The 27,373-nt window shown below is 34.3% G+C and overlaps 2 protein-coding genes across 2 annotated transcripts in view; both read left to right on the top strand.

Moving 5' to 3' along the window:
• LOC132724833 (uncharacterized) overlaps positions 1-7,729 on the top strand; it is a 40,390-nt gene extending 32,661 nt beyond the window's left edge. The window contains exon 3 of the mRNA XM_060709786.1: positions 3,609-7,729. Coding sequence (XP_060565769.1) covers positions 3,609-4,225 — 617 coding nt within the window. The 3' untranslated portion in view covers positions 4,226-7,729. The remainder of the gene's footprint in view (positions 1-3,608) is intronic.
• A 9,618-nt stretch (positions 7,730-17,347) lies between these two features.
• LOC132724834 (uncharacterized) lies at positions 17,348-26,414 on the top strand. The gene is made up of 3 exons (XM_060709787.1): positions 17,348-18,064; positions 21,562-21,759; positions 23,103-26,414. The coding sequence occupies exons 1-3, from the start codon at positions 17,644-17,646 to the stop codon at positions 23,705-23,707; spliced, it is 1,224 nt and encodes a 407-aa protein (XP_060565770.1). The 5' UTR covers positions 17,348-17,643; the 3' UTR covers positions 23,708-26,414.
• Positions 26,415-27,373: the final 959 nt, after the last annotated feature.

Genomic DNA, 27,373 nt, shown 5'->3' on the forward strand with positions numbered 1-27,373 from the left:
GTGATGAAGCTATGTCCGGCGTCCGGCAGTGTGCATTGTTCATCGTCAACAATTTGGTTGTTCACACTCTAGCAGTCACAGTTTTCATTGGATCATCATCAAACTTTGTCAGAATGTTGTCTCAATGAAATACAGGTCAAGTTCGAAGATGGGTCATTTCGGGTCAAAAACTAGGTCACAGGAGCCAAAAAAAGATAAAGCTTGTTAACACTCTAGTGGCTGCAGGTTTGATCCAAATATTCTGGAAATTTGTCAGGAAGGTTGTTTTGATGATTTCTAGGCCAAGTTTAAAGATGGGTCATCTCCGGTTAAATACAAGGTCACAGGAGCTTAAAATAGAAAAATCTTGTAAACACTCTAGTGGCTGCTGTTTTGATCCAAATATTCTGGAAATTTTTCTGGAAAGTTGTTTTTATGATTTCTAGGTCAAGTTCAAAGATGGGTTACTAAGGTCAGAAGTTAGGTGACAGGAGCAAAAAATAGAAAAGCTTGTCAACACTCTAGTAGCTGCAGTTTTGATCAAAATATTCTGGAAATTTGTCAGGAAGGTTGTTTTGATGATTTCTAGGTCAAATTCGAAGATGGGTCATCTCCAGTCAAAAATTAAGTCACAGGACTTAAAATTAAAAAAAGCTTGTTTACACTCTAGTGGCTGCAGTTTTGATCCAAATGTCCTGGAAATTTGTCAGGAAGGTTGTTTTGATGATTTCTATGAGAAGTTCCAATATGGGTCATCTCGGGTCAAAAACTAGGTCACAGGAGCTAAAAACAGAAAAATCTTAACAACACTCTAGTTGCTGCAGTTTTGATCCAAATTTCCTGGAAATCAGTGAGGGAGGATGTTTTGATGATATCTAGGTTAAGTCTGAAAATGGGTCATCTCTGGTAAAAAATTAGGTCACAGGAGCAAAAAATTAAAGAACCTTGTTTACACTCTTGTGGCTGCAGTTTTGATCCAAATATTTTAGAAATTTGTCAGGAAGGTTGTTTTGATGATTTCTAGGTCAAGTTTGAAGTCAGGTCATCTCCGGTCAAAAACTAGGTCACAGGAGCTAAAAATAGAAAAAAATCTTGTTAACACTTAAGTAGCTGCAGTTTTGATCCAAATATCCTGAATATTGGTCAGGAAGGTCGTTTTGATGATTTCTAGGCGAAGTATGAATATGGGTCATCTCTGGGTAAAAACTAGGTCACAGGAGCTAAAAATAGAAAAAGATTGTTAACACTATTGGCTGCAGTTTTGATCGAAATGGGTTGATTATTGGTCAGGAAAGTTGTTTTGATGACTTTTAGGTCAAGTTCGAATAGAGGTCTTCTCCGGTCAAAAACTAGGTCAAAGGGGCTAAAAATAGAAAAGTCTTGTTAACACTCTATTGGCTGCAGTTTTGATACAAAAATCCTTGAAATTTCTCAGGAAGGTTGTTTTGATGATTTTTAGGTCAAGTTTGAATATTTGTCACCTTGGGTCACATAGCCCAAATATTGAAAAACCTGGGTCATTTCCGATAAAAAAACTAGGTCACAGGAGCTTAAAGTAAAAATATCTTGTTAACACTTTAGTGGCTGCAGTTTTGATCCAAATATCCTGGAAATTGATCTGGAAGGTCATTTTGATGATTTCTAGGTCAATTTTGATTATGGATCACTTAAGGTCAAAAACTAGGTCACACTGCCCAAATATAGAAAAAACATTGTTAATACTCTTATGGTAACATTTTGACTCAATTCTCATAAAACTTAGTCAGGATGCTTGTCTAGTTAATTGCTTATAGGAGTTCTAATATGGGTATCTCTGATGAAAAACTAGGTCACAGGAGCTAAAAATAGAAAATCTGTGAACTCTACTGGCTACTGTTGTTATCCAAATATCCTGAAAATTGGTCTGCAAATTTGTTTATATTATTCCTAGGTCAAGTTTGAATATGGGTCACTTGAGGTCAAAAGCTAGGTCACACTGCGCAAATATGGAAAAACCTTTTTAACACACTAGAGGTCACATTTTTGACTCATTTGTCATCAAACTTGGCCAGGATGCTCGTCTAAGACATTGCTTGGATGTGGTTGATAGGTCAGGGGAGCGATCTAGGGTCATCATGGCCCTGTTTGTTTCCATAACTGAACACTTCAATGTACCCATTTATGGCAAGATTTTATAACAAAATTAAGTTTAATCAAAGGTTTTTTGATGATTTCTAGGTCAAGTTTGAATATTTGTCACCTTGGGTCACATAGCCCAAATATTGAAAAACCTGTCCATGGCAACAAGTGAATCTACCATTGAATTTCACAGCAGGCATTGACTTGAATCAAAGGAAACCATTTATTTTATTTAATATATATTATCTATTTACTTCTTATGTAACTGTTATTTTTCCTTAGCAGTCTTTCCCAGTAATGTTTCTTCATGTGCACTACTTCACAAACAATTATGAACTTTGAGATATCAGTTTATGATTTAGATTTTATATCAGTTTTTCGTTTATAGTTTACAATATTACTTGTTCCCTGTTATGGAGAGTATTATATTCGGGTGAGCGATGAGCCATCATCGCACTCTTGTTTCAGAAATAAAATTTTATTTTGGATTATGCTACTTTGTCAGGGTTCGAATTTAGCCAGATTTTGTACTTGTTATTTTTAGCAAGTAGTTTTTTGGTTTACTTGCTAAATAAAAAAACAACTTGCTTTTTTACAACGGTTTCAAATTCTTTATTTCAAGAGTCAAACACACAGCAAAGCTATAATCCAAAGCAAGCAGTGAGAAGTATTAAGTGATTTCATCTATTTTCTTATTCATAATATTTATCTGATGCTAAAATGTATTTCATTTCTCAGAGGAAAATAGGACAAAGACGTGTACATGTACTTAAATAAAATATTCAAACATTACACGAAAATATGATCTATAGCCTCTTTCAAAAAATTAGTCCTCCGTGGTTTATGATTGTGAGTAATAAATGCAGTCATAGACAAACAATATTTACAAAGGGAAGGACTGTGGTGTCTTCTTAACACAAATATTTTAGTTTTGAATACCGGCACAAAACTTCACAGTCCCTTTTTTTTGGCGTGATTTCTGGTAAGAAACCCAGGAAACAGTCATCAAGCACAGTTAATTATAAGCTCTAGGAACTTGTCCTACAATCGATGTAAAATAAATAAGATTAAACCAAATATTTACAAAAGAATTACATTAGAAGACATATTTGGTGGTGCCAATTCTTTGTTTAGTTTGCATTCGATTTTCATGATTGGACTTACTCTCTTGCGTGTGTGACGTACTACCGAGTACCTTCAGCCAATCAAAAGGGTGCATTAAATAGATTCTAATTTTAGCTTATGGAAAAAACCGATATAACTTGGAAAGCATGCACGTATCGGTTCAACAAATATAAACTTCTGGTTTCAAACTTGACTCCAAATAAACACCACCCTGGTAAAATTCAAAATATATGATAATTGATATATTTGCCAATTATTTGTACTCGCCAAAAAAGCAAGTTTATGAAATTATTGCTCGCATTTTGAAATTTTCACTCGCATTTAGCAAGTATGCAAGCTTAAATTCGAACCCTGTTTGTAATTTAGAAATTTTCTTTACATTACAGGAAATATAAATGTATGGCATGGAAGTTTAGATATCCTTTTGGGAAGACGAGTTGGAATGAAAATTCATGATGATGAAATATTTGAAGATCATGAAGGAAAACCAAGTACATCTTCTTTTGAAATAAAAGATGGTGATTCCTTAGTTGGAGATAGGCAACAAATAATTGCAGAAACTATTGTGTTTGCCTTTCTGCAGAAAAAGATAAATCCTGATTTGAAACATTTCTTGATCCCAACAATAGGTATGTCAAAAACAGATGTGCTGTTTTATCTCTATGATACTGACCATGATGTTTTGCTGGAGAGTCCACCATTTTTCATTTTTGAAAATAATAGAGAGATATCATATGTAACAATTCTTGCTTTGTGGCTTGCAATAAATTATCCAATACTGGGTACAGGAATCACTACTCACATCAAGAATAGATCATTTACTGCTGACTTTCTTACACATTTGAGAAATAAGAAGGTTGAAACTATTTATGAAAATGAAGTTCAGTTAGGACAACTGAAAGGAAAAGTAAGAGTTGATCCTTACTATTTACCAAATGATGGTGGGCGCTGGGTAGTCAAGAAAGGTGGTATGCCACTTAAGGAGGCAGAGAAAAATGTATAATGATTTTTTACATTGGAGAAACATAGTTTGTCTGGAACAATCCTGGTGATACATGGATTTTACTATCATAACATTTTATTATCTCACCTGACCTTGTGGTTAAGCTGTAGAGACCATCCTCCGTCAGTTGTGTGGCTCGGGTAATGTGAAATTTTTCAGTGAATATTGATCTTGGACATTCAATGTTATGGTCATTTGTCTCACACCACTGATTCAGAAATCATATGAAATTATTTATGGGTCACTACAGGATTAATTGGTGATAATGGATTCTAATCAAGCATGGCCATTTGGTGGATGGATTGTTAAGAAATAACCAAAAATAGGTTGGAATTGGTGTTAAAACCAGACAAAACATAGCATATTATCATTTATTTAGCACTTCAGTATGACCTGAAGTTTAAAATGACCTTGACTGTTGAGGTCAAAATATTGAAATTTGCTTCAGACCACTTATTTTTCAAATGTCAAGGTTGCTGGTGGGGGTATGAATCACCTTTAGTGATAGCTCTAGTTTACATTAAACACTTAACTCATTTTGATTTAAAGAGTTCATGTCCTCTACAAATGGCTTCCATTTTCATTATCATATGTATTTGTATATGTTAGATTGTAAGAAATAGAACAAGTAGTGATGGGAAATTTCACGAAGAATAATCCATGTCTACACAATGTGCTTATTTAGCTACAAAGCTCAAATGGTACATCATCTAAATAAATAAAATCATTCTGACAAACATAAATGCAAATTTACTTAACAAAAGTCAGTCGTTCCTGGTGAGCTATTCAAGGCCACTACGCCCCTCTTGTTAATTAATTTTTTTGGGAAAACCCTCCTCTGCAACAACCAATCTACAGCTTAGACATTTGGCCTAGAGCATTGTTTGCTTGATCACTACATTTTCTGTTCAGCTACCATTTCTGATTGAGACATGACCATGAGGTCAAATTTGCCCCACCTTTGGATCATTTAAATACAGTCAGAAAGGAAAAGCTTTAGAATTCATTTAATCAACAAACCTCTGGCCTTTGTCCTTCAAACTTCACAGATGCATTGCTCTAGTTCAGAAGATGACCCCTATTGAGTTTTGGGTCATGGGGTCAAAGGTCAAGATCATATTAAACTTAAATGTCAGAACTGTTTTCTACCAATAACTCTACAACCCATGGGCCATTGGCCTTCAAGTTTCACAAGTGCATTGGGCTTGGCCAGAAGATAATCCCCTATAGATTTTGGTGTCAAAGGTCAAGGTCACATGTATGACACAAATCAGACCATTAACTGGACAACCCCTTGGCCACAGCTTTGAAACTGCATATGGGCACTTTTATAAAACAAATATGATATAACATACATTATTAAATTTTTCCTCAGCATTTGACAATTGAGCCTGAAACACTGAGATCTCACAAAACAAATCATATTTTTATTTTTGCATATAAGCAACATCGCATGCAACTTCAGACATGCTGAGGAGGGGGCTTTTTTTCTTGCCCAGTGGGCACAAGCAGCTTACTGGGCTAGAAAAGGAGTTTCAAAAATGCAAATTTAAAATTCTTGTCTGAAAGTACAAGGCCCCCAGTTTTGATATTTGGTCCTACTATATAGGTCCTACTAAAGTTGGTCAAATTTTGTCCCAGTGTAAAAAGGTTTTCATTCCGCCACTGTCCTGTATATGTGTTCATCTTTGGTTTCCTTTTACTTTAAATTGTTAAAGTTAATTTCTAATTTCAAACCTTAACTGTGTCTGTTTTTCATTGTCGGTTATGACTGCTTTCTAGGACAAAAATAATTACAGCAAAGTTGAACCATAGTACTAAATATTGCTGGATCAGTGATTGTCGTCCATCCACAGTTTGTTAACACTCTAGCAGTCACATTTATTCCTCAATCATCATGCAACTTAGTCAGAATATCTGACTCATTAATATCTGGGATGGGTGCGATCATGGATGACGTCCAATGAAAAACTAGGTCACAGGAGTTAAAAATAGAAAAATCTTGTTAACACTAGCAGTCACATTTATTCCTCAATCATCATGAAACTTTGTCAGAATATCTGTCTCATTAATATCTCAGATGAGTTTGATCATGGGTGACCTCCGATGAAAAATTAGGTCACAGGAGTTAAAAATAGAAAAATCTTGTTAACACTAGCAGTCACATTTATTTCTCAGTCATCATGAAACTTTGTCAGAATATTTTTCTCAATAATATCTCACATGAGTTCGATTAGGGTGACCACCAATGAAAAACTAGGTCACAGGAGTTAAAAATAGAAAAATCTTGTTAACATTGTAGAGACTATAGTTACAGTCTAAATGTCCTTATGACATTATATCTGCTTTTCTCTCAAAGCTAACAATATTAGTTGTTTCTTGTCATTTAGAGCCTCAGTAATCAGGTGAGCGATAAAAGGGCCATCATGGCCCTCTTGTATTAATATGTATACAAAACATATGAAAAAAAATTTTGATTCTCCATTTAAACATATTGCAATGTACAAATAGAGATTAAGTAAATCTTTGTGAAAATATTGATAGAATCCTTATACAATGTATTTTGTATATCATTTCAAAATGGAAATGAATCCCTCATATATGATTTATGTTTTAACAGCCAGTCTTGTTTTATTTTATGTTCCTCTTTTCAAAATATGATATTTATCAGTTTGTTTTTACTATCTAATACTGAGGATATTCTAGGAGGTAGTCCACTTTAATAGCTCTTGTTTTAAAAATTGTATCTTATTTACTTTAAATATTACTGTCCTTTTAATGATGTTCCTTTGGCAATCTATTATTTAAAACAAATTAGAGATCAAAGGGAATTTGGTCCTCTTGTTTAGAGTAAACAAATATTAAATACTTCATTTTTTTTTCTCAAGGAGTTGAGATGAGGATATTAATGAAATGAAAATGAAATTAAGTCAAAATGAATTATTTTACCCCAAAACTGTTGTCGTTTGGACCTGTATATTATTGTGACTAACACTGGAATTTTTGAAATATGTAATATATGTATTTATATCTTAAATAATTATATAAATAAAAAGATTTCTATGATCTTAGAATTGAAATGAATTATTTATATCTCAAATTAATGAAAAAATGCTTTTATTTTTATAATGATATATATCTTACATACATATAGTGTTTTGAAATTGTCCCTCTATATGTTCATCTGTCTGTCTTATTTGTTTTCATCATTGTTCTTTATGGACATTTTATGCCCCCGTTCAACGAAGTGGGGGTATATTGCTTTGCATTTGTCTGTTGGTCTGTCTGTAGACCAAATGGTTTCCGATCAAATAGCTAAAGAGTACCTAAGCCTTAGACCTTCAAACTTGGCAAGGGGGTTGGTCATGACCAGTAGATGACCACTATTGGGCTTTTCATCTATAAACTTCAAGGGTGCATTGATCTTGGCCAATAGATGACCCCTATTGATTTTGGGGTTAAGGATTCAAAGGTCAAGGTCAAATTTACCTTGCATGTAGAAATAGTTTCGACCAAAAACTTCAAACCCAGGGGCCCCCTTGGGCCCTTAATCCGGGAAATTTGGTTCTTCAAGTAGATAACCCCTTGGGTTTTTGGTCATAGGTAAAGATAAAATTCCCCTTGAATTCAAAAACTTTTTCCGCTAGTATCAAATGCGGGGTTTTGTCACCAAACTTCACATGCTTGGTTTTAGCAAGTAGATCATAAATTTTGATTGGGTCAAAGGTCATATTGACTTTTTGGAAAAACTCCCCCCCCCCCCCCAAGGTCAAAAAACCCTTTGGGTTTTTTGACCCAAAACCTCCAAAGGTACATTGGTTTTGGCCAGTAGATGATCCCTATCGATTTTGGGGTCAGAGGTCAAGGTCACATTGATTTTGTATGTCAGCTCAGTTTCTGTTCAATAAATCAAAAACCAATTGGCCCTTGACCTTCAAACTTTACAGATGTATTGCTCTTGGGCAGTTGATTACCCCTGGTGATTTTAGGGTCATGGAGTCAAAGGTTAAGATCACATTCACCTTAAATGCCAGAACAATTTCCTACAAATAACTTTACAACCCATGGGCCATAGGCCCTCAAACTTCATAAAAGCATTGTTCAGAGACTAAAAAATTACCATGGGGATTTTGGGGTCACAACTCAAAGGGCCAGGCAAATTTGGGTTTCATTTCAAAACTGTTTCAACCCATTTTCATTTTACCTTCAGATGATAAAATTGGCTTGTCCATTAAAGACCCTTACAAAAGTTGGGTTAAATGCAAAATTTAAAATTTACCTAATGTTTTAAATAGATTTCAACCAATTACAAATCAACAGACGGGCCTTCTGCTCTGAAACTTCACAGGTTCGTTGGTCTGGGCCAGTAGATAAACCCTATAATTTTGGGGTCAAAGGTCAAGGTGACATGTTTGTCAGAACAATTAGACAACCTAAGGGCCTTATCTTTGAAACTGCCTAAAGGATTAGGTAACATGTATAATATTACATACATTGTCAAATTATTCTGCAGCTTTTGACAATTGAGCCTGAAACTCTTATTTTACACAAAACAAAAACAAATCATTTTTCAATTTTTGTATATAAGCAACTTTTCATGCAACTTCTGACATGGTGACACATAAATCAATCACATGCAAGAAATATGTTTGTAGGTCAAAGGATTGGGTTACAGTTTTGAGTTTGGCTTTGATGGCATATTCTGTTCACAACAACAGATCTTGTGATATTTATGCAATTTTTTTCTTAATTTTTGTGTATAATTACAATTTACACTTACTTTTATACATAAATATATTTTTTTAACTTTGAATATCATGTCATTTAAATACACAAATTATACTTTGACTTATTATATTGACAAATGAAAAACCATTATTAAATATACAGAGCCACTACATTATGGCAATGCAAACTTTAGATAATGATTATTTGTCATTTGATGTACTTGTTATTTGTATTATTTTTACTATGTTTATTGTTAACTGATTATTGTAAATAAAGTATTGAAATTGTATTTTTGGTCAATGTGACTTAAGTTAGAGCATTGCAACATTTGAAAACAGTCCCCATTCAAGAGCTTCAATGCCCTTAATTTTTAGCTCACCTGAACATGCTCAGGATGATATTTTAGAGTTAGCGAATGTCTTTAGTCTGTTGCCTGTCCACATTTAGTTCCTTGACAATCTAGCAGGCACATTTTTGTATCAATTGTCTTGAAATTAGGTCAGGATATTTGTCCAATTGATATCTCAAACAAGTTCCATTATGGGTTATCTCAGATGATAAAGTATGCCAGTTGAGCTTAAGAAAAAGAAATCTCGTTAACATAAGTGGCTACTGTTTCTATCCAAATATCCTTGAAATTGGCCAGAAAGGTTGTCTAAATGATTGCTAAGTTAAAATATGGGTCATCCTGGGTTGGAAACTAGCCCAGATATGGAAAAAAAATTGTTACCACCCTAGAGGCTACTGTTTCTGTCCCAATATCCTCGTAATATAACTATATGAATATCACTAGTTATATACTAATAGGCGGTAGAATTGAAATTATTTCTTCATTTGTACTTATATGATAGATTATTATTGGAAATAAATGTATTGCACACTTTTTTGTTTTGTTTTTGTTTGTAATTAACAATCATTAGCTATATCCATTTTGAAGACGAGACTTAGATTTTCTTCAACAATGGTTAAATAACATCTTAAAAATGGTTAGAGCTAATTATGTAATATTGTTATTGGAAATCTCAGACAATTGTATTAGCTAAAGCCACTATAGTTTCCATTTCGAAAATTGGAGCAACACTAGAAAACTGGCAAGTCGCTACTTATTGGTTCACATTAAAAATTCTGCTCAGGCGGAAGAAATGTTAGCAATGTCTAACTAACAATGCATGCAATAATTATAGACGGCAGTAAATTTAACAAACTGACATTGTTTCAACATACACAATTTCCTTGGTAAATTTGCTATTAATTAATAAGTATGATTGCTTACAGGACGCAGCCTATATATAAACGGTGCAAAAATTTGAGTTTGGTCGGAAAGCTACAAATGACTGTAAAAGGTCCACATAAAAAACACAAGGTTGCGTTTTTATGGCTTGAACCAAACTAACGTTATGAATAGAATATACTCGAGTTTTGCCGATGTAAAGTGGTATTTATTTTTTTGCCTATGTGATGGAAGGCAAATGATGCTGAAATTGTTTTAAAAATTCAGAAATAATCCATCAGGCTATACCCCGCCTCTCCTATCTTTTATCGATAGTAATCTGTCTCAGTATTAATTGCAATCAACAATGATGGACCATATATCACAGCTATTAAATGCCACTGAGACGAGTATTATTACATGACATGACAAGCTCTGATTGAAAATGTAATATCTTTTAGCCTCTGTTTGTTACAGAATTAGATCATGGTGAAACAAAATAATACAAAATGATAAAAATATATTGAAGGTAATTTATTTACAAAAGAAAACATATATGCACGTTTAAAACACTCCATGTAAGGCATCAGGCTGGTAGAATGGAACAGGTGAAACTTAACATATTTTTTTAATTATTATGAATGTTTTTTTTTACACTGACATTATCATGAATGTTTTTGTTTACATTGAAAATGTCTGTTCCGTATGGTTATGGGATTAAACCCGCGGACACTCATTTTATATATTTATAGCTGAGAGGTGCAAAATTACATCTTAAAAATACTCATCATAAAAGTAACGGCCGCTAGAAGGAAGATAATGAAGTTGGAGATTTTGTAGTTGATTTGAAAATGAAACTAACGTACAATTAATGAACGGTCCATTATATAACTTAGATCTGGCGCAGAAATTAAAGCTGTAGCTTATTAATCTATAATAACATATGTAATATATATTTAGTGTGACTATTGCACAAGTGTAATATAAAATAGTGCAAACATCACTTTCACCCACCTATAGATGAAAATTACGGCCTGAAGAGCAAACAATCTAAAATTCTTTAATTTCAACATTTGTTTCTCTATGATACAAATAATCTCACAATTGTTAAATAGTGAAAGAAAATGATATAGATCATAAGAAATTGACTTATGCAATTTCCCCACACAACTGATAAGGTCTTATGTATGAGATAAATTATCAATATATATATAGGTTATAGTTCATATATTAGACTTATATACAAATTAAATGCAGGGGAGCAATAGCGACCGCTGCACTAAATTTGTATATAATTCTAATACCGACATATAGTTCATTCCGCCCCTTTTGTCGCAACGTTTGACTCTTTGCCAAAACATGCTAATACTACAACGGACGATTGCATTTGATGGAACATGTAGAAAAGCTTAACATGTATAATTTGCGGGTCACAAGACTGTTCATTGCAGACGAATCAAATTTCGATCCAATAGAAGGAGATAATGATGAATTCTTTCAATAAAAATTGATAATATTTTATTGATGCTGTTACTGATCATGAACACTCAACAGCTCCTGCATTACTTCAAACATATAATCTAGCTAATTCGTGCTGGTCATTTTAAGCCCAATATATTTTGGCTTTTTATTGTATACAGCAGATTCATTTTATAAAGACAGACATTTATGTAATATCAGTATGTAAAAAATCAATCGGTTTTGCAGTCATGCTATTGAAACCAGACAGTTTGTAGAAATTGAGCATATTGTGCTAAAAGCATCCTTTCTATAGCCATTCATTACAACTTTCCTTAATTCCTTTGTTTACATAAAGAAATTGCACAATTTTTACTAGGTCACACGAACACACACAAAAATATTAAAGAAAAACAACAACAAAAAACATGTAAACTTGTAAAGTTTAAAAATTAATGAATGTCTGAAGTTTTTTTCTTTTTCGAGCTATATAGGATTCGACCATTCCAGTAGGCGGAGCTTAATTCTCCATATTTGGAAACTGCCATATTGTCACTTAATATTTTTTCTTAAAAGATATTGTGCATACAGATAAGTGGAGCAAAATTTGAAAATCTTTCGATGATGATTGGACGAAAGATACAGGAAGGGGCCGAGTGAACTATAAATATTTCTGCAATTCAATAGATTATCACTCGTTGTCCCATATCACAATTATTTCGCGAGGATAAAGATAACTGATAACGGAATGTTTCTTTTTTAGCAGCTCATTCAATAATTATTTATCTTTGTGTTTATTATGGAATAAATGGCGACTGACATAGAACTGTTAAATAATTAGTGGAGAAAAAGTGTTAGCGGCCAGAAAGCTCAGTCGGGCGGGCATAGGACGGGCTTGAGTCCTGGTCAGCCTGTACTTTCCTCACCCTGTAACTTTTGATGTCCACGGCATTATCTCAAAGTTCAATTCAGACATATGGGTGTATCACGGGTCATTTGATAGGGGAACACTGTGTAAGTGATCGAAAACTTTGACAGTGAACTGCGGAAAGATTAGGTATAGAGTTCAAGTCCAGGGTGGGACTGGATAATTTTTATTTTAAATACGAACCACGCATCGACTTAAGTATTGGCTTTAAGATTCCGGAAAAGCATGAACCCGCAAAGGCAATATCAAAATAAGAGGAAAATTCAGAACCAGTTTTTTTCATTTTTATGAACTTTCAAATACGAGATAATGATAGATGTGTGAAGTTGGCGGCCTAGCGGCCCAGCGGCGTGAAGTTGGCGGCCTGGCGGCCCAGCGGCGTGAAGTTGGCGGCCTGGCGGCGTGAAGTTGACAGCCTAGCGGCCCAGCGGCCTGAACTTAAAGAATAATAGTTTGGCAAAGAAATTAAAGCTTCTTTTAATTAATTTTTAAAGACCTATCTTACCATAAAAGAAATAAAAACCATATTTAGAAATGTAGAAATGTTATTTATACAATAAAACGACATTAAATGAATTCTTAAGACAATTCTTGTTATTTAAAGGATATATAAAAAGTGAAAAATCACTTTGAGAACACTTCATTATTTTGTCATTTTTGTGAAGTTGGCGGCCTGGCGGCCCAGCGGCCTGGCAGCCAAAAATTTTAATGTTGCAGAAATGTTATTTATGCTTTTCGACCTCGTAATAAGTTTAATTTTTGTGTTGACTTCTATATATATTTCTATCCTCTTTGCACAGATTCTTCAATGTTTGAATGTTTGTTGTATTCTGGGAAAGAAGAGATCCCTCAAGAGCAATATTCCAAAGCAAATATATATATAGTTGAAACTTGCAGTCTCTTTTTTTCTTTTGATTCTATTCATGAGAGATAATAAATTATAAACCCCCTTCATCATTTCTGATATAGGGCCTTTTCTGTTTCAATGTTATTTAAAACAGGTTTGTAGTCAAATAACGTTTGTGTAGATAAGCTACGCAATTCACGGGTCAGTGATTTCCCGAAAATATTACGAAAATTTTCAAACAATATTTTTTTGTGTTTATTATTTATATCAGAGACATAGGTAAAAGTGTTGAGTACGTTTAATATCATTATTTAGTGACGCAGTGGTCAAGTCAAATATAAAGGTGTAAAACGGTTATCATATTGTATTTAACATCTTTTAACGATATAAATAAAAAAAAACTACACATTTTACAAACTGTCCACTTAACGCAGAAGGTAAGACTGTCAGTTAAATTTTTAGTTGAATATCAATGCAAGGCAGGTTCGATTCGCAACCATTATTTCTATATGAAGAATATTTTTACTGTGTTGTGTTATTTTCTTATTTACTTCTCATTTCACCTTTTCTTTTGTTTTCAACGTAGGCATATCTAGCAAGTTGGTGACACCTTATACTGCATACAAGCACACAAATTGCTTCAACTATAGTTCAGTTGGCACTGCACAAGTACTATGACTACTACATACTACACAAAACACAAGATAAAATATCATTCTCGGTATATTGAAATTATTAGATATTATAACAAAACTACCTTGATATTCCAATTCATTTGAATATATCATATAATTGAAAACAAGAGGTCCATAATGGCCCTGAATCGCTCACCAGAAATTATTGGTTTTTATACAGTACATTCACTTACATTACATTTCTATTTGTGAGAATGTATTTGAGTATTTAGAAGCTGTACCATATGAGTAAGCAGCCAAGCACACTATTTTTTTGCATAATTTGGTGTGAAACATTGATGATAATGATACCTTGTTAATAACCAGTGTAGACATAGATTATTCTTCATGAAATGTCCAATCACTAACATATGTTCTATTTGGTCACATCCATTACGTACATACATGTACTTGTGCAATAATAAAAATGGAAAACAAGCCATTTGTAAAGGATATGAACTTTTTAGCGAAATCCTATTTAACTTGAAATAAGTGAAGTGTTTAATGTAAATCAGTGGTCTACAAAAGGCTACATCCCTACCAGTTATGAATTTTTGTGTTAAGTTCATTTATACTGATATATTTCTATCATAATACTAATATATAAGAAAAGTAATTATTACTTAAAGTTGCATTATGCTTATCCAATGGTATATAGTGAGTGAAAAGGATTAAATGAAAGTAAGTTTTACATTTTGCTATAATTCCTTTTCATTTTATAACTAATTAAGCCTGACTGATTAATAGTTAACATGACAAGAGGAAATTTCTATAAAATAACCAAAATGTGTCTGTAACATTCAATCTATAAAAAGAGTGGAGGATTCTTTTTACATTAAGGCAGATTATGTATTTTATCCTTAGCATTATCCAGTATCAATTATTGGTCAATCACCATTATATCATAATCAGTCAATCTTTTGAAATTTATAGCTAATTAAGGTCAACTTGACAGTGAAATATTGAGCATAATGACAATTAAATTTCAATAAGAATAAATCTTATTTCATTTGTGGTAAAGTTAGGAATCTGTCCATATGATTATGCTGTCCTATGTAAAAATTATGCCATTTATTGTAATTCAAGGTTTTATCATCGTTCATTTATTTTAATCAATAACTTAAAAATATCATCCTAAGACCAAGGGAGACAATCTTGATAAGTATATAGGTTCGCTTGACAGCTAAATAGGAGCTAATTAGTTTTGTCATTTTTACAAGTATTTAGGAATTCAAATGAGAATTTTCTTTGTTTTTTTAATTATTAACAGTAAAAATCATATGTATCTTTAATAATACTCTATTTTATGTGAATAAAATTTAGTTTTGAAAACATTAACTTTAAAGATAGGAACATCTAGGAAATTACAGAAAATTAGGTTAATATTTTTTGGCATTCTGTTAAATTATTTATATACAATAAGATCCTTATATAATTATATTGTCATGTTAATACACTTGTTACTATATATAGTAACAAAATTGCCTATGATTTCAATTGATTATGAGTGTCACGTGACCTATTATGAGTTTGCGGCCCGGGGCCGAGAACTAGTTATCAGCCCTTAGAACATGTGCACGTGCACAAACTGAAACAATGACGTCATATTTTACGTCATCAAACAGTTAACGTAGGTTGTCAGCACGAATCGCTTTATTTTTATTATGAGAGCTTAAGCGTATTTAGTACAAACACATTTTTGTTACTATTGAAATTTGAAGAAATAATACGACAAATTCATTCCGAAAAAAAAAAAAGAAAATAAAACTTGCTTCTAGATTCTACTGCTTTGAACACACAAACAGTAAACATCTCTGTACAGAACAGTAGAAGAGTAGACAAGAATTTCAACGAAAGAACTTTGTTGTTGTTGTTGTTGTTTTTTTTTTGTTTTTTTAAATGCTACTATTAGATCTACCAAGTGTATTAAAGACATTAATACACGTCAGAGTAGGGCCGGAAGGTGATAATCGGCCCTGAATAAATAATGGCCCTCGGGCTAAAGCCCTCGGGTCCATTATTCATTTTGCGGGCCGATTATCACCTTCCGGCCCTCTCCTGCCGTGTATTAACCTCTTATTAACAAAGATCTGGACTTTCAACTCAGAGTATATGAATCTTTTAATTTAAATTAATTCAATTTACTTGAACGTTTTTTTTTTAACAAAAGCGCTACGTACGTTACTCATGGGAGGATAAATGTTATAATTTTACTAAATGTGGACACGAAATTAGGGAGCGTATGCCGCGAATCAAATAAACAAAATCTTCTTGGCCTCTCTTTTTATGAGATCAGATTACCGACCAAAACACGACGTCAAAACAGAATGTCTAATAGACGTTGGTATTTTGTCGTCGAATAGACGTTGGAATAATAATTTCTGTCATGTATTTGAGTTCCGGATAGGGAAATCCGTCCCGTGGGTACCTGCCCAAAGGGTGGTGACGAGGCTTGCCGATTCACCGCCCATAGGCAGGTATCCGAGGGATGAATTTCCCCATCTGGATCTCAAAAAAATGATAGAAATGTTTTCTTGCATATCGTATCAAAATAAATTTTCATTTATTGATTTTCCACTCAAACGCTAACATTACTAAACGTAATAGGAGAGTATGAATTTACTATTCCATTCATGTTGATGACATAGTAAAACGAAACGTCATGTATCCAATGACGTCACGTAACTCGTCTGGCATGGGGGGACGCCAGACCGGTTTTTCTGGAACGGGTGAAATCCGCGGAAATGTCTGTCCGATATGCAAGAATAGGGTCGCCGCCGTCATGACCAAAATCCAACGTCCATCCGACATTATTTTGACGTCATGTGTTTGCTGGGAGGATCCTGTTATTCTCTCGACACCGAGAGTAAGATTTTATTGCGCGGATTATTTTCTGAAATGCGACCACAGGGAGTTGATCTTCATTTTTACATGGCTTTCAATACCCTTTTTTCTTTTTTGATTTTTTTCAACAAATGTATTACTGGCAAAAAAAAGCAAAAATTGTCCGAGTATAGGACGTCAACCAGTATATATCTATTCTCAAAATAAGGTCCACCACGGAATGAGAATCTATATCATACAGTTGTCTGGTCCTGAAATTATTGAATTTTAAATGAAAAAAATATAACAAATCTTATTTGATTTAACCGCTATTGCATTGTGTACACCGGTCTTACTGGTCGATATTTGAGAGACCGGTGTGTATACAATGGCGCTATTGACACAAAGTGTACGGTATGATGTACGGCTAGTACGGAATTATATTCCGGATATTGATATTTGGATTTAGCTCAATACAGGATTGGAGCAGTACCTCTAGACGCTTGCAGAAATCATGATCACAAAATAGACAAATATCGTTTTTTTCGCCGAATTTTACATTTTTCCTTGATTATCGTACTTGATTCGGTGTGAAAAGATGAATTAGACCTGTTAAAGTTCATTCCGTTGGGTAAAAAGACAAGATTTTAGCATTTTATCATTCAAGCGCCTTGTCCGGTATATACCGGAATACGGTATTTAGTGTGGTGCTCCAATCCTTTTTTTAGTCACAGCCTTGATATTTAAGACATGCGCAGTGACGCGCGTAATATTAAAGACATGGCGGAAGGGGAGCCGGTCAAGAAGAAGATAAAAGTTGAATTGCCGGATGTTTTTGAGAACTTTCTTTCAGATTCTCATGCAAAACGTCGCCTTAAATTTGGGTTAGATATTGTAAAATGTGGAGCACAACATTGCATTTTCAGAAGTTGCAAAATAAAACGGACGAACCTGGAAGATGCGTGTTCATTTACGAAGGCTTATTTTAGAGAGTCTGATGAAATGCCTGATGTCGACCAAATGTTTACATTCGGGATAGTATTTCGTAAAGGAGTGGATAAACTTAGTGCATTTATTGACTCAGAACCAAATACTCCTCAGATACCTGAAAACGAAGAGATCCAAGCTGCTTTCAAGCGACTGTTCTTGTATTTTAAGAACATGGAAAATGGTAAGTAATTATCTACATGTATTATTATATTATATTATTATATATTTTATAAGCAAAATGATATCATTGGCTTATAAGAAATTTCAACTTAGCATTTTCCTGACATGTAGCTCAGCTCACAGACACATGGGTGTTGGCATAGTCAGGTCTAAGATTTCATGATATTTACGGACAGTCTGTAAATTTTTGGACGATCCATAATTTTACAGATTTTCTTATCTGTAAATTTACAGACATGAAGTAAGAAAATAGTAGAAGTTGCATTAAAATTTAAAACCGCAGGTTAAAATGAATAAGGTTAGGTATTATATGATTAAATGTAACAGTATGTTAAGATTCAGAACAGTTTGATGACTTTCAATTTTCACATTTAACAAAAATTTCAAAATCATCATACAAAGATGAAAATTAGCCCATTACCTTAGTAAATATAAACAATCAATAAAACAACTTGTCTTAAGCTGCGGATTTTATTGTAAAACTAAAAACAGCAAATTTCACATTGAATATCTAAATTTATGGATTGAAAAATCTTTAAATTTCTAGACTGTCTATAAATTTACAGACAGTCCATAAATATCATGAAATCCTAGACCTGATAGTGGCACAGACGGATTACCAGGCAGGGGTTCAATTGAAACAAGTAAAAGTTTTGATGCTAAAGCATCAAATCAACAGAGAATAAGTTTGATATGCAATCAGACGAATTTTAATCAATGAATTATAAAATCCATGTATTTTTAGGTTTTTGTTTTAATGTAACATTTTGACCAACACACAGGCGCTAGTCACATAATCAAATATTTTACATAATCGGTCTATATATGTATATAAAGATATAAGGCCCCCAACGAAACAAAAACATCATGCAGAACAAACAAGAACACTGCTGCAATAAACGACCAGATCACGGTTATCTCTTTCTGGTCGCCATCTGAAAGGATCAATCCAAGTGCCAACGCTTTTTATTTCATCAAAATCCCTCAAATAGCAAAGAAATTGGGAAAAGTTTCGCAAAATGCCATTATTTTCAATTCATGTCGTTTTCGACGTCCAGTCCATTCATGTATACAAACACGATTTCTGATCGATTTTTACGGAAAAAAACAAAAAAACGGCTAGAATTTCCACGTACGTTCCATAAACAAACTCTTTTCCTATCGATCTGCGAAGTCTTCACTGATCAAATGCCCTCTTCGTACGTATTTCATTAAAAAATGCACAAGGATCTCGCTTGTGGCAGTATTTTATCTGCATGTATACTGTTCCGCTCTGAATATTATATAAGGATTTGATTGGTTAAGATAATTACCGGAATACTATTGACCAATCGTATAATACTATTTCTTTGTTTCATTTATCTGTCACTTCAAATTACAAATGGCGCACTTTACTTGACCTCCGCTTCTACAACCAATATTTTTTTAATATTTGAGTACAAAGAGGGCTCTATTTCAATTTAGACTTCGCAGATTGATAGAAAAAGAGTTTGTTTATTAATTTTATGGTTAAATCTTGACTAAAGCACAGTTTTACTAGATACATCTCAACTACTCTTATTTGGATACATTAATTAAATATTTAAAGAATCCTATATACATCACAAATTATTCACTATACTTAAAAGTTCATATAATACTATTAAAAAATGATTAGAAACATTTGTATGTGGGTACATCTTGACTTTTACCATTTAGGTACATTGGTGTTTCAAACTTATAATAAGGAAGCAGCTTGGATCCTATATTTGCAGACATATAGAGATCTTCAGTTACGCTCATGGCAAATTGCACAATGTTTGTTTTTACATATTGTGGTTCACAAATAACCAACCCATGTACTCATAATTTTGTAATCATGTGATAATAACAATCTGGTATTAATTTAATTGAATTGGTAAGATGGCCGCTTAGTGCCATTTTTATATGCCCGAAAGGGCATATTATGTTATACCCCCTGGCGTCCGTCCGTACGGCCGTCCGTCCGTCCGTTAGCAATTTGGTTTCCGGAGCATAACTTAAGTTCCATTTGGCCCACAATGTTAAAACTTCATAGGATGATTGTCCATAGTGGGTAGAAGACCCCTATTGATTTTGGGGTCAAAAGGTCAAAGGTCAAGGTCACTATTACCTTAAAACTGAAAACGGTTTCCGGAGCATAACTTAAGTTCCATTCGACCCACAATGTTCAAACTTCATAGGATGATTGTCCATATTGGGAAGAAGACCCCTATTGATTTTGGGGTCACAAGGTCAAAGGTCAAGGTCACTATGACCTTGATACTGAAAACAGTTTCCGGAGCATAACTTAAGTTCCAATTGGCCCACAATGTTCAAACTTCATAGGATGATTGTCCATATTGGGTAGAAGACCCCTATTGATTTTGGGGTCCAAAGGTCAAGGTCACTATTACCTTATAACTGAAAACAGTTTCCAGAGCATAACTTAAGTTCCATTCGACCCACAATGTTCAAACTTCATAGGATGATTGTCCATATTGGGAAGAAGACCCCTATTGATTTTGGGGTCACAAGGTCAAAGGTCAAGGTCACTATGACCTTGATACTGAAAACAGTTTCCGGAGCATAACTTAAGTTCCAATTGGCCCACAATGTTCAAACTACATAGGATGATTGTCCATATTGGGTAGAAGACCCCTATTGATTTTGGGGTCAAAGGTCAAGGTCACTATTACCTTATAACTGAAAACAGTTTCCAGAGCATAACTTAAGTTCCATTCGACCCACAATGTTCAAACTTCATAGGATGATTGTCCATATTGGGAAGAAGACCCCTATTGATTTTGGGGTCACAAGGTCAAAGGTCAAGGTCACTATGACCTTGATACTGAAAACAGTTTCCGGAGCATAACTTAAGTTCCAATTGGCCCACAATGTTCAAACTACATAGGATGATTGTCCATATTGGGTAGAAGACCCCTATTGATTTTGGGGTCAAAGGTCAAGGTCACTATTACCTTATAACTGAAAACAGTTTCCAGAGCATAACTTAAGTTCCATTCGACCCACAATGTTCAAACTTCATAGGATGATTGTCCATATTGGGTAGAAGACCCCTATTGATTTTGGGGTCACAAGGTCAAAGGTGAAGGTCACTATTACCTTGATACTGAAAACAGTTGCCGGAGCATATGTTAAGTTCCATTTGGCCCACAATGTTCAAACTTCATAGGATGATTGTCCATATTGGGTAGAAGACCCCTATTGATTTTGGGGTCAAAAGGTCAACGGTTAAGGTCATCCTACTAAAAAAAAAATACTTTCGGGCATATAATGCTCCGCCTAGCGGTGCTCTTGTTTACATATATAACAAATAAATACTAATCTCATGTAATATATCATTCCAAAAGTAAGATATAGAGGATATTGAATGAGTGTAAGTTCAATACTGAATTTATTGCACGAGTTGAATAAAATTATATTATGCGATGCCTCTGGCTTCTTTCCTATTGTTGTAATGTGCTCTTTTTTTTTCAGAATACAAAGCCCTTAAAGAAATTTCAAAAACCTCTAAAGAATGGCCATGGACTTTGGTTCTTGCACAACATTTATTCAGCAAACTAGCTCCGTCATCTTCCTACCTCTATGATATTGGTGCAGCATATGATACTTCAGAGGGATGTCCTTGTGTAGGTCATGACAACTTGTGTGGTCAGCAAGGAGACACAAGCTTTGGTAAGCTAGTTAAGCTCAACTGTTGTGATATAGTCTGGTGTCCTATAGTAGTCACCTGGTTTGCCACCTGTCTAAGGCTTGAAAAATAATGTTTGTTATGCCCCTCCCATTCAAAGAATAGTGAAGGGTCATTTAGTGTTACCCCTGTCCGTCTGTCGGTGACTGGATAGTTACATCCTTCCATCATTCTGGAAAATAGGTTTCTGCTCTATACCTTTTAAAGGCTTCATCAATTTAAATCATATTTTGTATGCAAGTGTGCAGGGATGTGCCAAATGGACCTTTTCAGTGTTTACAGAAATATTTAAATTGCCTGACTGCCTATGATCCAACCACTAATCCGGGATAATATGTGGCTACTGCTTGACCTGGTTTACACAATAGAGCACATGGTTTTCTTTGTGATACTGTTTGTGAGCAGTGGACCTTTCTACTTTTTGCATGAAAATATTCAAGCCCCATCTTTTCTATTCAGGGCTACTGTAGGTCAACTGCTCACAAACAGTATCACAAACAAAAGCACATGTTCTTTTATGTAAACTAGGTCAACCATTTCCTCAGTATAGCAATTGGATGGCCAGTCAGTCAATTTGTAACTGTTTAAAATACTGGAAAAGTCCGTTGACCTAGCCATGAATAGAAAAGGTGGGGCTAAAATTTTCACAGTTAAGCATGTGTAGCATTCTCTAGTCGACCTCTACCAAGATTGTTCAAATAATGGCCCCAGGGTCAATATTGGCCTTGCCTGGGGGTCACTTGATTTTACATAGACTTATTTAGGAAAAACTGTAATAATCTTCTTGTCAGAAGCTATTTGGCCTAGAGGGGGTATTGCATTTGAAATCTAAAATTACTAATCTACTGCAAGATACAGAAAAACATCCCAATTCCAGAAACTTCTCCTGGTTCTTTTGCGTGCCAGGTGAAATTTAAAGCACTCATACAGTGGACCTTGGTTTAAAGTCTCATCCGAAAGATTGTAGTAACTTTAGTTGTCCAGCCCTGGGAATCTAACCCGCAGAAACAACATGACAAGTCTCACGCTCTAACCGTTTCATCTATCCAGGCTGTCTATGAAGAAACATAATTTGGTGCATCTTCTAAAAAGTTAGCATCATGTTACAGTTTTAAAAGTGTAATGAAAAACTGTGACAGTTGTCAAGTTAGACTTACAGATGTACATGTATGAATATATTTATATACAATGTGTCTACAGTAAAGCAACTTAAAGACTAATGTATGTTTAAAATTTCTACAAAAAAAAAAACTATGCAAGTTGGTAAGTGGCATTTTGATCTTATGTATTTTCATTGAATGAAAAAGAAAATTTTAAACTCTTTCAGGTTGGGAAAGTGGCTGGCATGGTAGAACAGACATCATAATGGCTGATTTACCAATTATAAATGTCTGCGAGATTCATAGAGAGGAAGGGGGAGATTTACCACGTGTATCATCATCATCGTCTGTAGCGTCATCCATCTCATCATTGTCTGAAAAGGAATCCTTGATTGCAATTGAAGTAAAAAAAAATGATCTGTTTACAGCGAATGATCTTTGTCAGATTTTCGCAGAAACAATCACGTTCTCATTTCTTAAAAATAAGGAAAATCCTGATGTTACACTAATACCTTCAATAGCTGTTGGAAAGAAAACATTTACTGTCACAATGTATGATTCAAAAGAAGATGTTTTCCTACAGGGAGGCGATGTGAGTCTGTTCGCTTTTGATGCTATAACTCCAGAGGCAATAGTTGCTATTTGGTTGACACTAAATTACAAACTGTTTGGAACAGGTGTGCTAGATAGCATGGATAGGTCGGGTCTGCACAACCAGATTGATGTGAAATCACTTCAAACGGCAGTGAAGGCGCCATGTAAAAAAAATGATCCAGGTTGGATAGGTATAAGATCCTGGCAAAAAACATTGATTTCAGCTCGCAAAAAGTGAATGATAGGGTCACATACTAAGGGTCAAAAACTACAAATGTAGGTAATCCGGTTATATCTTGGAAGAATTTTGTTATGACTCTAGTGATCACAATTTTAGCTCACTAATCACAAAGTGACATGGTGACATTTTGGGACCTCACAATGTCCGTCGTTGATGCACACATCTGTACCATTGCTTCAAATGATATCTCCTCCCAAGCCATCAGTCAAAATTTGATCAAACTTGGTCAGAGCCTTCCTGGCATTCACCTGCAAAAGTTGATCAATTTTGATTTGTCCCAAAATTAGATCAGTAGGTCATATTAAAGGCTATCCTTTAAGTGACTTCTCTCATACTATTGCCTGGAATGTTACCAAACTTCATCAGAAGCATCTTTAGGTTGATGTCTACTAAAGTTGTGCAAAGAAATTTGATTGGTCTAAAATCTAGGTCAGTTTGTCAAGCTAAAGGAATTTATTTTAACAACATCTCTTTCCATAATAGGATCTGGAATGTTACGAAACTTCATCTCAAGCATCCTTGGGTCTGTGTCTACCAAATTTGTTCAAAGAAATTTGATCAAACAACTAGGTCAGTTGTCAATGATAGAAAATGCTTTAAACAACATCTCCTGCCATAGGAGTTGGTGGAATGTTGCCAAACTTCACTAGAAGCATTGTACCCAAAATTTTTCAATGAAATTGGTTTAGCCCTAAAACTAGGTCACAAGATCAAATTAAATAAAAATGTTTAAACAGCATCTCAGACTAGCAGAGTTGTTTATAAAAATTTTATTGGTCCAAACCTACATATAGGTCAAATGAAAGGAATATCTTTAAACAACATTTTTCCTGAGTAACATTTGGAATGCTCCCAAACTACAACAGAAGCATCCATTGTTAAATGTTTACCACAAAAAAAATTTGATTGGTCTAAAAATTAGGTAACTGGGACAAATAAGAGAAAAAAACTTGTCATAACTCTAGAGGCCACATTTTAGGCCTAATCTTAATGAATATTGGTGACAATTTTCATATTGATGACCTCCAGGTCAAGTATGAAACTTGGTCAATTTTGACAGGGTTCGTACAGTCTTAAAAAGTGCTTAAATTTGAGTCTCTTTCTTAAAAAGTGCTTAAAAATGTAAAACAGTGCTTAAAAGTCCTTGAATTTGATTACTCTTTTGAAAAGTGCTTATAAAGTGCTTAAATTTGCTAAAAATGTGCTTGAAAATGTTTGAATCACAGAATGACATAGTTTTGATAATAATCAACGGCTAACAAAATAAAAAAAAAAGATCCAATTTAGTATCAAAATCAATGAAATGTTTACTCAAGGTAACAGTAAGTGGACAAATTGCAGTTGTTTTGAACTAATCTGTACTTGATGCACCCTTAGTTGTTCTTCTATAATGTTAGAAAATATATATTTAACAAAAAATGGTGATCAAACTATCTTATCATAGGTTAAAGATTGTGTCGGTGTATGTGCAACAAATGTGCTTGAAAAATGGGAAAATGTGCTTAAATAGTGCTTAAAAAGTCCTTGAATTTTGGCATTGGATGTCTGTACGAACCCTGATTGAGTCAGAAATAGGTCACTGGGTCAAGTAATAGAAAAAGCTTGTCAGCATTCTAGAAATCACATTTTAGCATAATTTTCACAATGTTTGTGAGAATTTTTATCTGGTTTGTAAGTTGAGCTACAGTCTTGAAACTTTGATCACATGTACAGTTTTGAATGCAAAATGGAATGATGACCTAGATTTTGACATGGTGAACTACTTTTTACATATGTTGAGCTACATTAATGAAATCAAGACATTGATGAATTTTGACTCATGTGTGCTATTGATACCCAGGCTCAGTTGAGAGATTAAGGACCCCCTGGGTCCTCTTGTTAAATCATTTATATTCCCCCGTGGAGCAGCATTTAGATTGTATATGTTACTGTCAAAGCCTTTGACTTGAAAACTTAAAAAGTCAAATAATCTTGGTTACTATCAACGCTCTTGTGAAAGAATTGTATTATGATGCAAGGGGGACATGGGTTATGGGTCTCATTTGTCCGTCCTTCTACATAACTCTGCCATCATTCATGAGATTTTGAAAAAAAATTTAACAGAAGGCGACTACCTGTCATGCACAACAACCAGATCCATACCTTCAAAGTCAGGGTCACACAGATGAAAGGTTAGGCTGTTACAGGATCTGGTTTGTGTCTGATCTATACTAGCTTTTAACATTCAACAAGAGATTTTAAAAAAGCTTGTCACAAATTTCACCAAAACGAGACAATGTCTTATGCACAACAACCAGGTCCCTACCTTCAAAGTCAAGGTCACACTCAAGAGGTTAAATGTTAATGTGGTCTGTTGCCACTTTGTTTTGTGTCTGCTCCACTCATTGCCCTGTGTCTACATCTAAAATACAGATCCATACCTCAAACTTCATATATTATGATTTGTGTATCATCTAAAAAATATCCCAGACAGGGGTGATTGGTAACTCTGTTTTGTTTAGCAATGGCTTTGACGGATAATATGTATTTTAATATGTACTTTAACTTCTTTACAATAATAATGAAATTGATATAGTAATATAAATGATGGCCACATACATGCTATATTGTAAGTTATATATACAGTAACATTTTTTTAATATATTGTCTTATTCTTCAATGTATTTTGATTGCCAATGAAATTATTGAATAAATTGTATGCATACAGTTGTTTCATTATCTGTTATTTTTAGCTCACCTGTCACGTAGTGACAAGGTGAGCTTTTGTGATCACTCACCTTTTGGCGTCCGTCAACAATTTACTTAAATGACATCTCTTCTTTAACCACTGGTCCAATTTTCAAATGTTCCTTGGGTGGTCCTCTGCCAAAATTGTTCAAAGAATAACATTTCATGCAGAATTCTGGTTGCCATGGCAACTAAAATGGAAGTCTTCAAAAAATTTCTCAAGAACCAGAAGACCTAGAGCTTAGATATTTGGTGTGTAGCATTGTCTAGTAGACCTTTACCAAAATTGTTCATATCATGACCCTGGGGTCAAAATTGGCCCTGCCCTGGGGGTCACTAATTTTACATAGAGTTATATAGGGAAATTCTTCAAAAATCTTCTTGTCAAGAACCAGAAGGCCTAGAGCTTAGATATTTGGCATGTAGCATTGTCTGGTGACTGTGGATATATACGTAAATTATTCAAGTTATGACCATGGGGTCAAAATTGACCCGGGGTCACCAGTTTTACATTTTCATAAGAACCAGATAGCCGAGAGCTTAGATATTTGGCATGTAGCATTGTCTTGTGGATTTCTAGCAAAGTTGTTCAAATCATGACCTGGGATCAAAATTGGCCCCGCCCTGGGGTCACCAGTTTACACAGAATTATATAGGGAAAATCTCAAAGTCTTCTTCTCAAGAAACAGACAAGACCAAGAGCTTAGATATTTGGCATGAAGCATAAACCAGTGGACTCTACATTGATTCACTGATCACATTCAGATTTAACAAATTATGCACAAGCTATATGCAAACAGCATGGATCCTTGTAAAACTGCAGATGCATGTTACTGGTTTTGACATGACGTAGCTAAAATAATTGTAACAGCCCTATTGGAGGAAATATATAAATGTATAGTAACATATATTATAACTATTACTAACACCTGTATC

The sequence above is a fragment of the Ruditapes philippinarum genome, unplaced genomic scaffold, assembly GCF_026571515.1.
Source record: "Ruditapes philippinarum isolate M1 unplaced genomic scaffold, ASM2657151v2 ctg2061_1_1_1_1, whole genome shotgun sequence".
Classification (NCBI taxonomy): domain Eukaryota; kingdom Metazoa; phylum Mollusca; class Bivalvia; order Venerida; family Veneridae; genus Ruditapes; species Ruditapes philippinarum.

Coding starts and splice junctions, on each gene's coding strand:
- LOC132724834 (XM_060709787.1), top strand. CDS start 17,644: ATGCGCAGTGACGCGCGTAATATTAAAGACATGGCGGAAGGGGAGCCG. Junction 18,065..21,561: donor TTTTAAGAACATGGAAAATG/GTAAGTAATTAT, acceptor TTTTTTTTTCAG/AATACAAAGCCCTTAAAGAA. Junction 21,760..23,102: donor GCAAGGAGACACAAGCTTTG/GTAAGCTAGTTA, acceptor AAACTCTTTCAG/GTTGGGAAAGTGGCTGGCAT.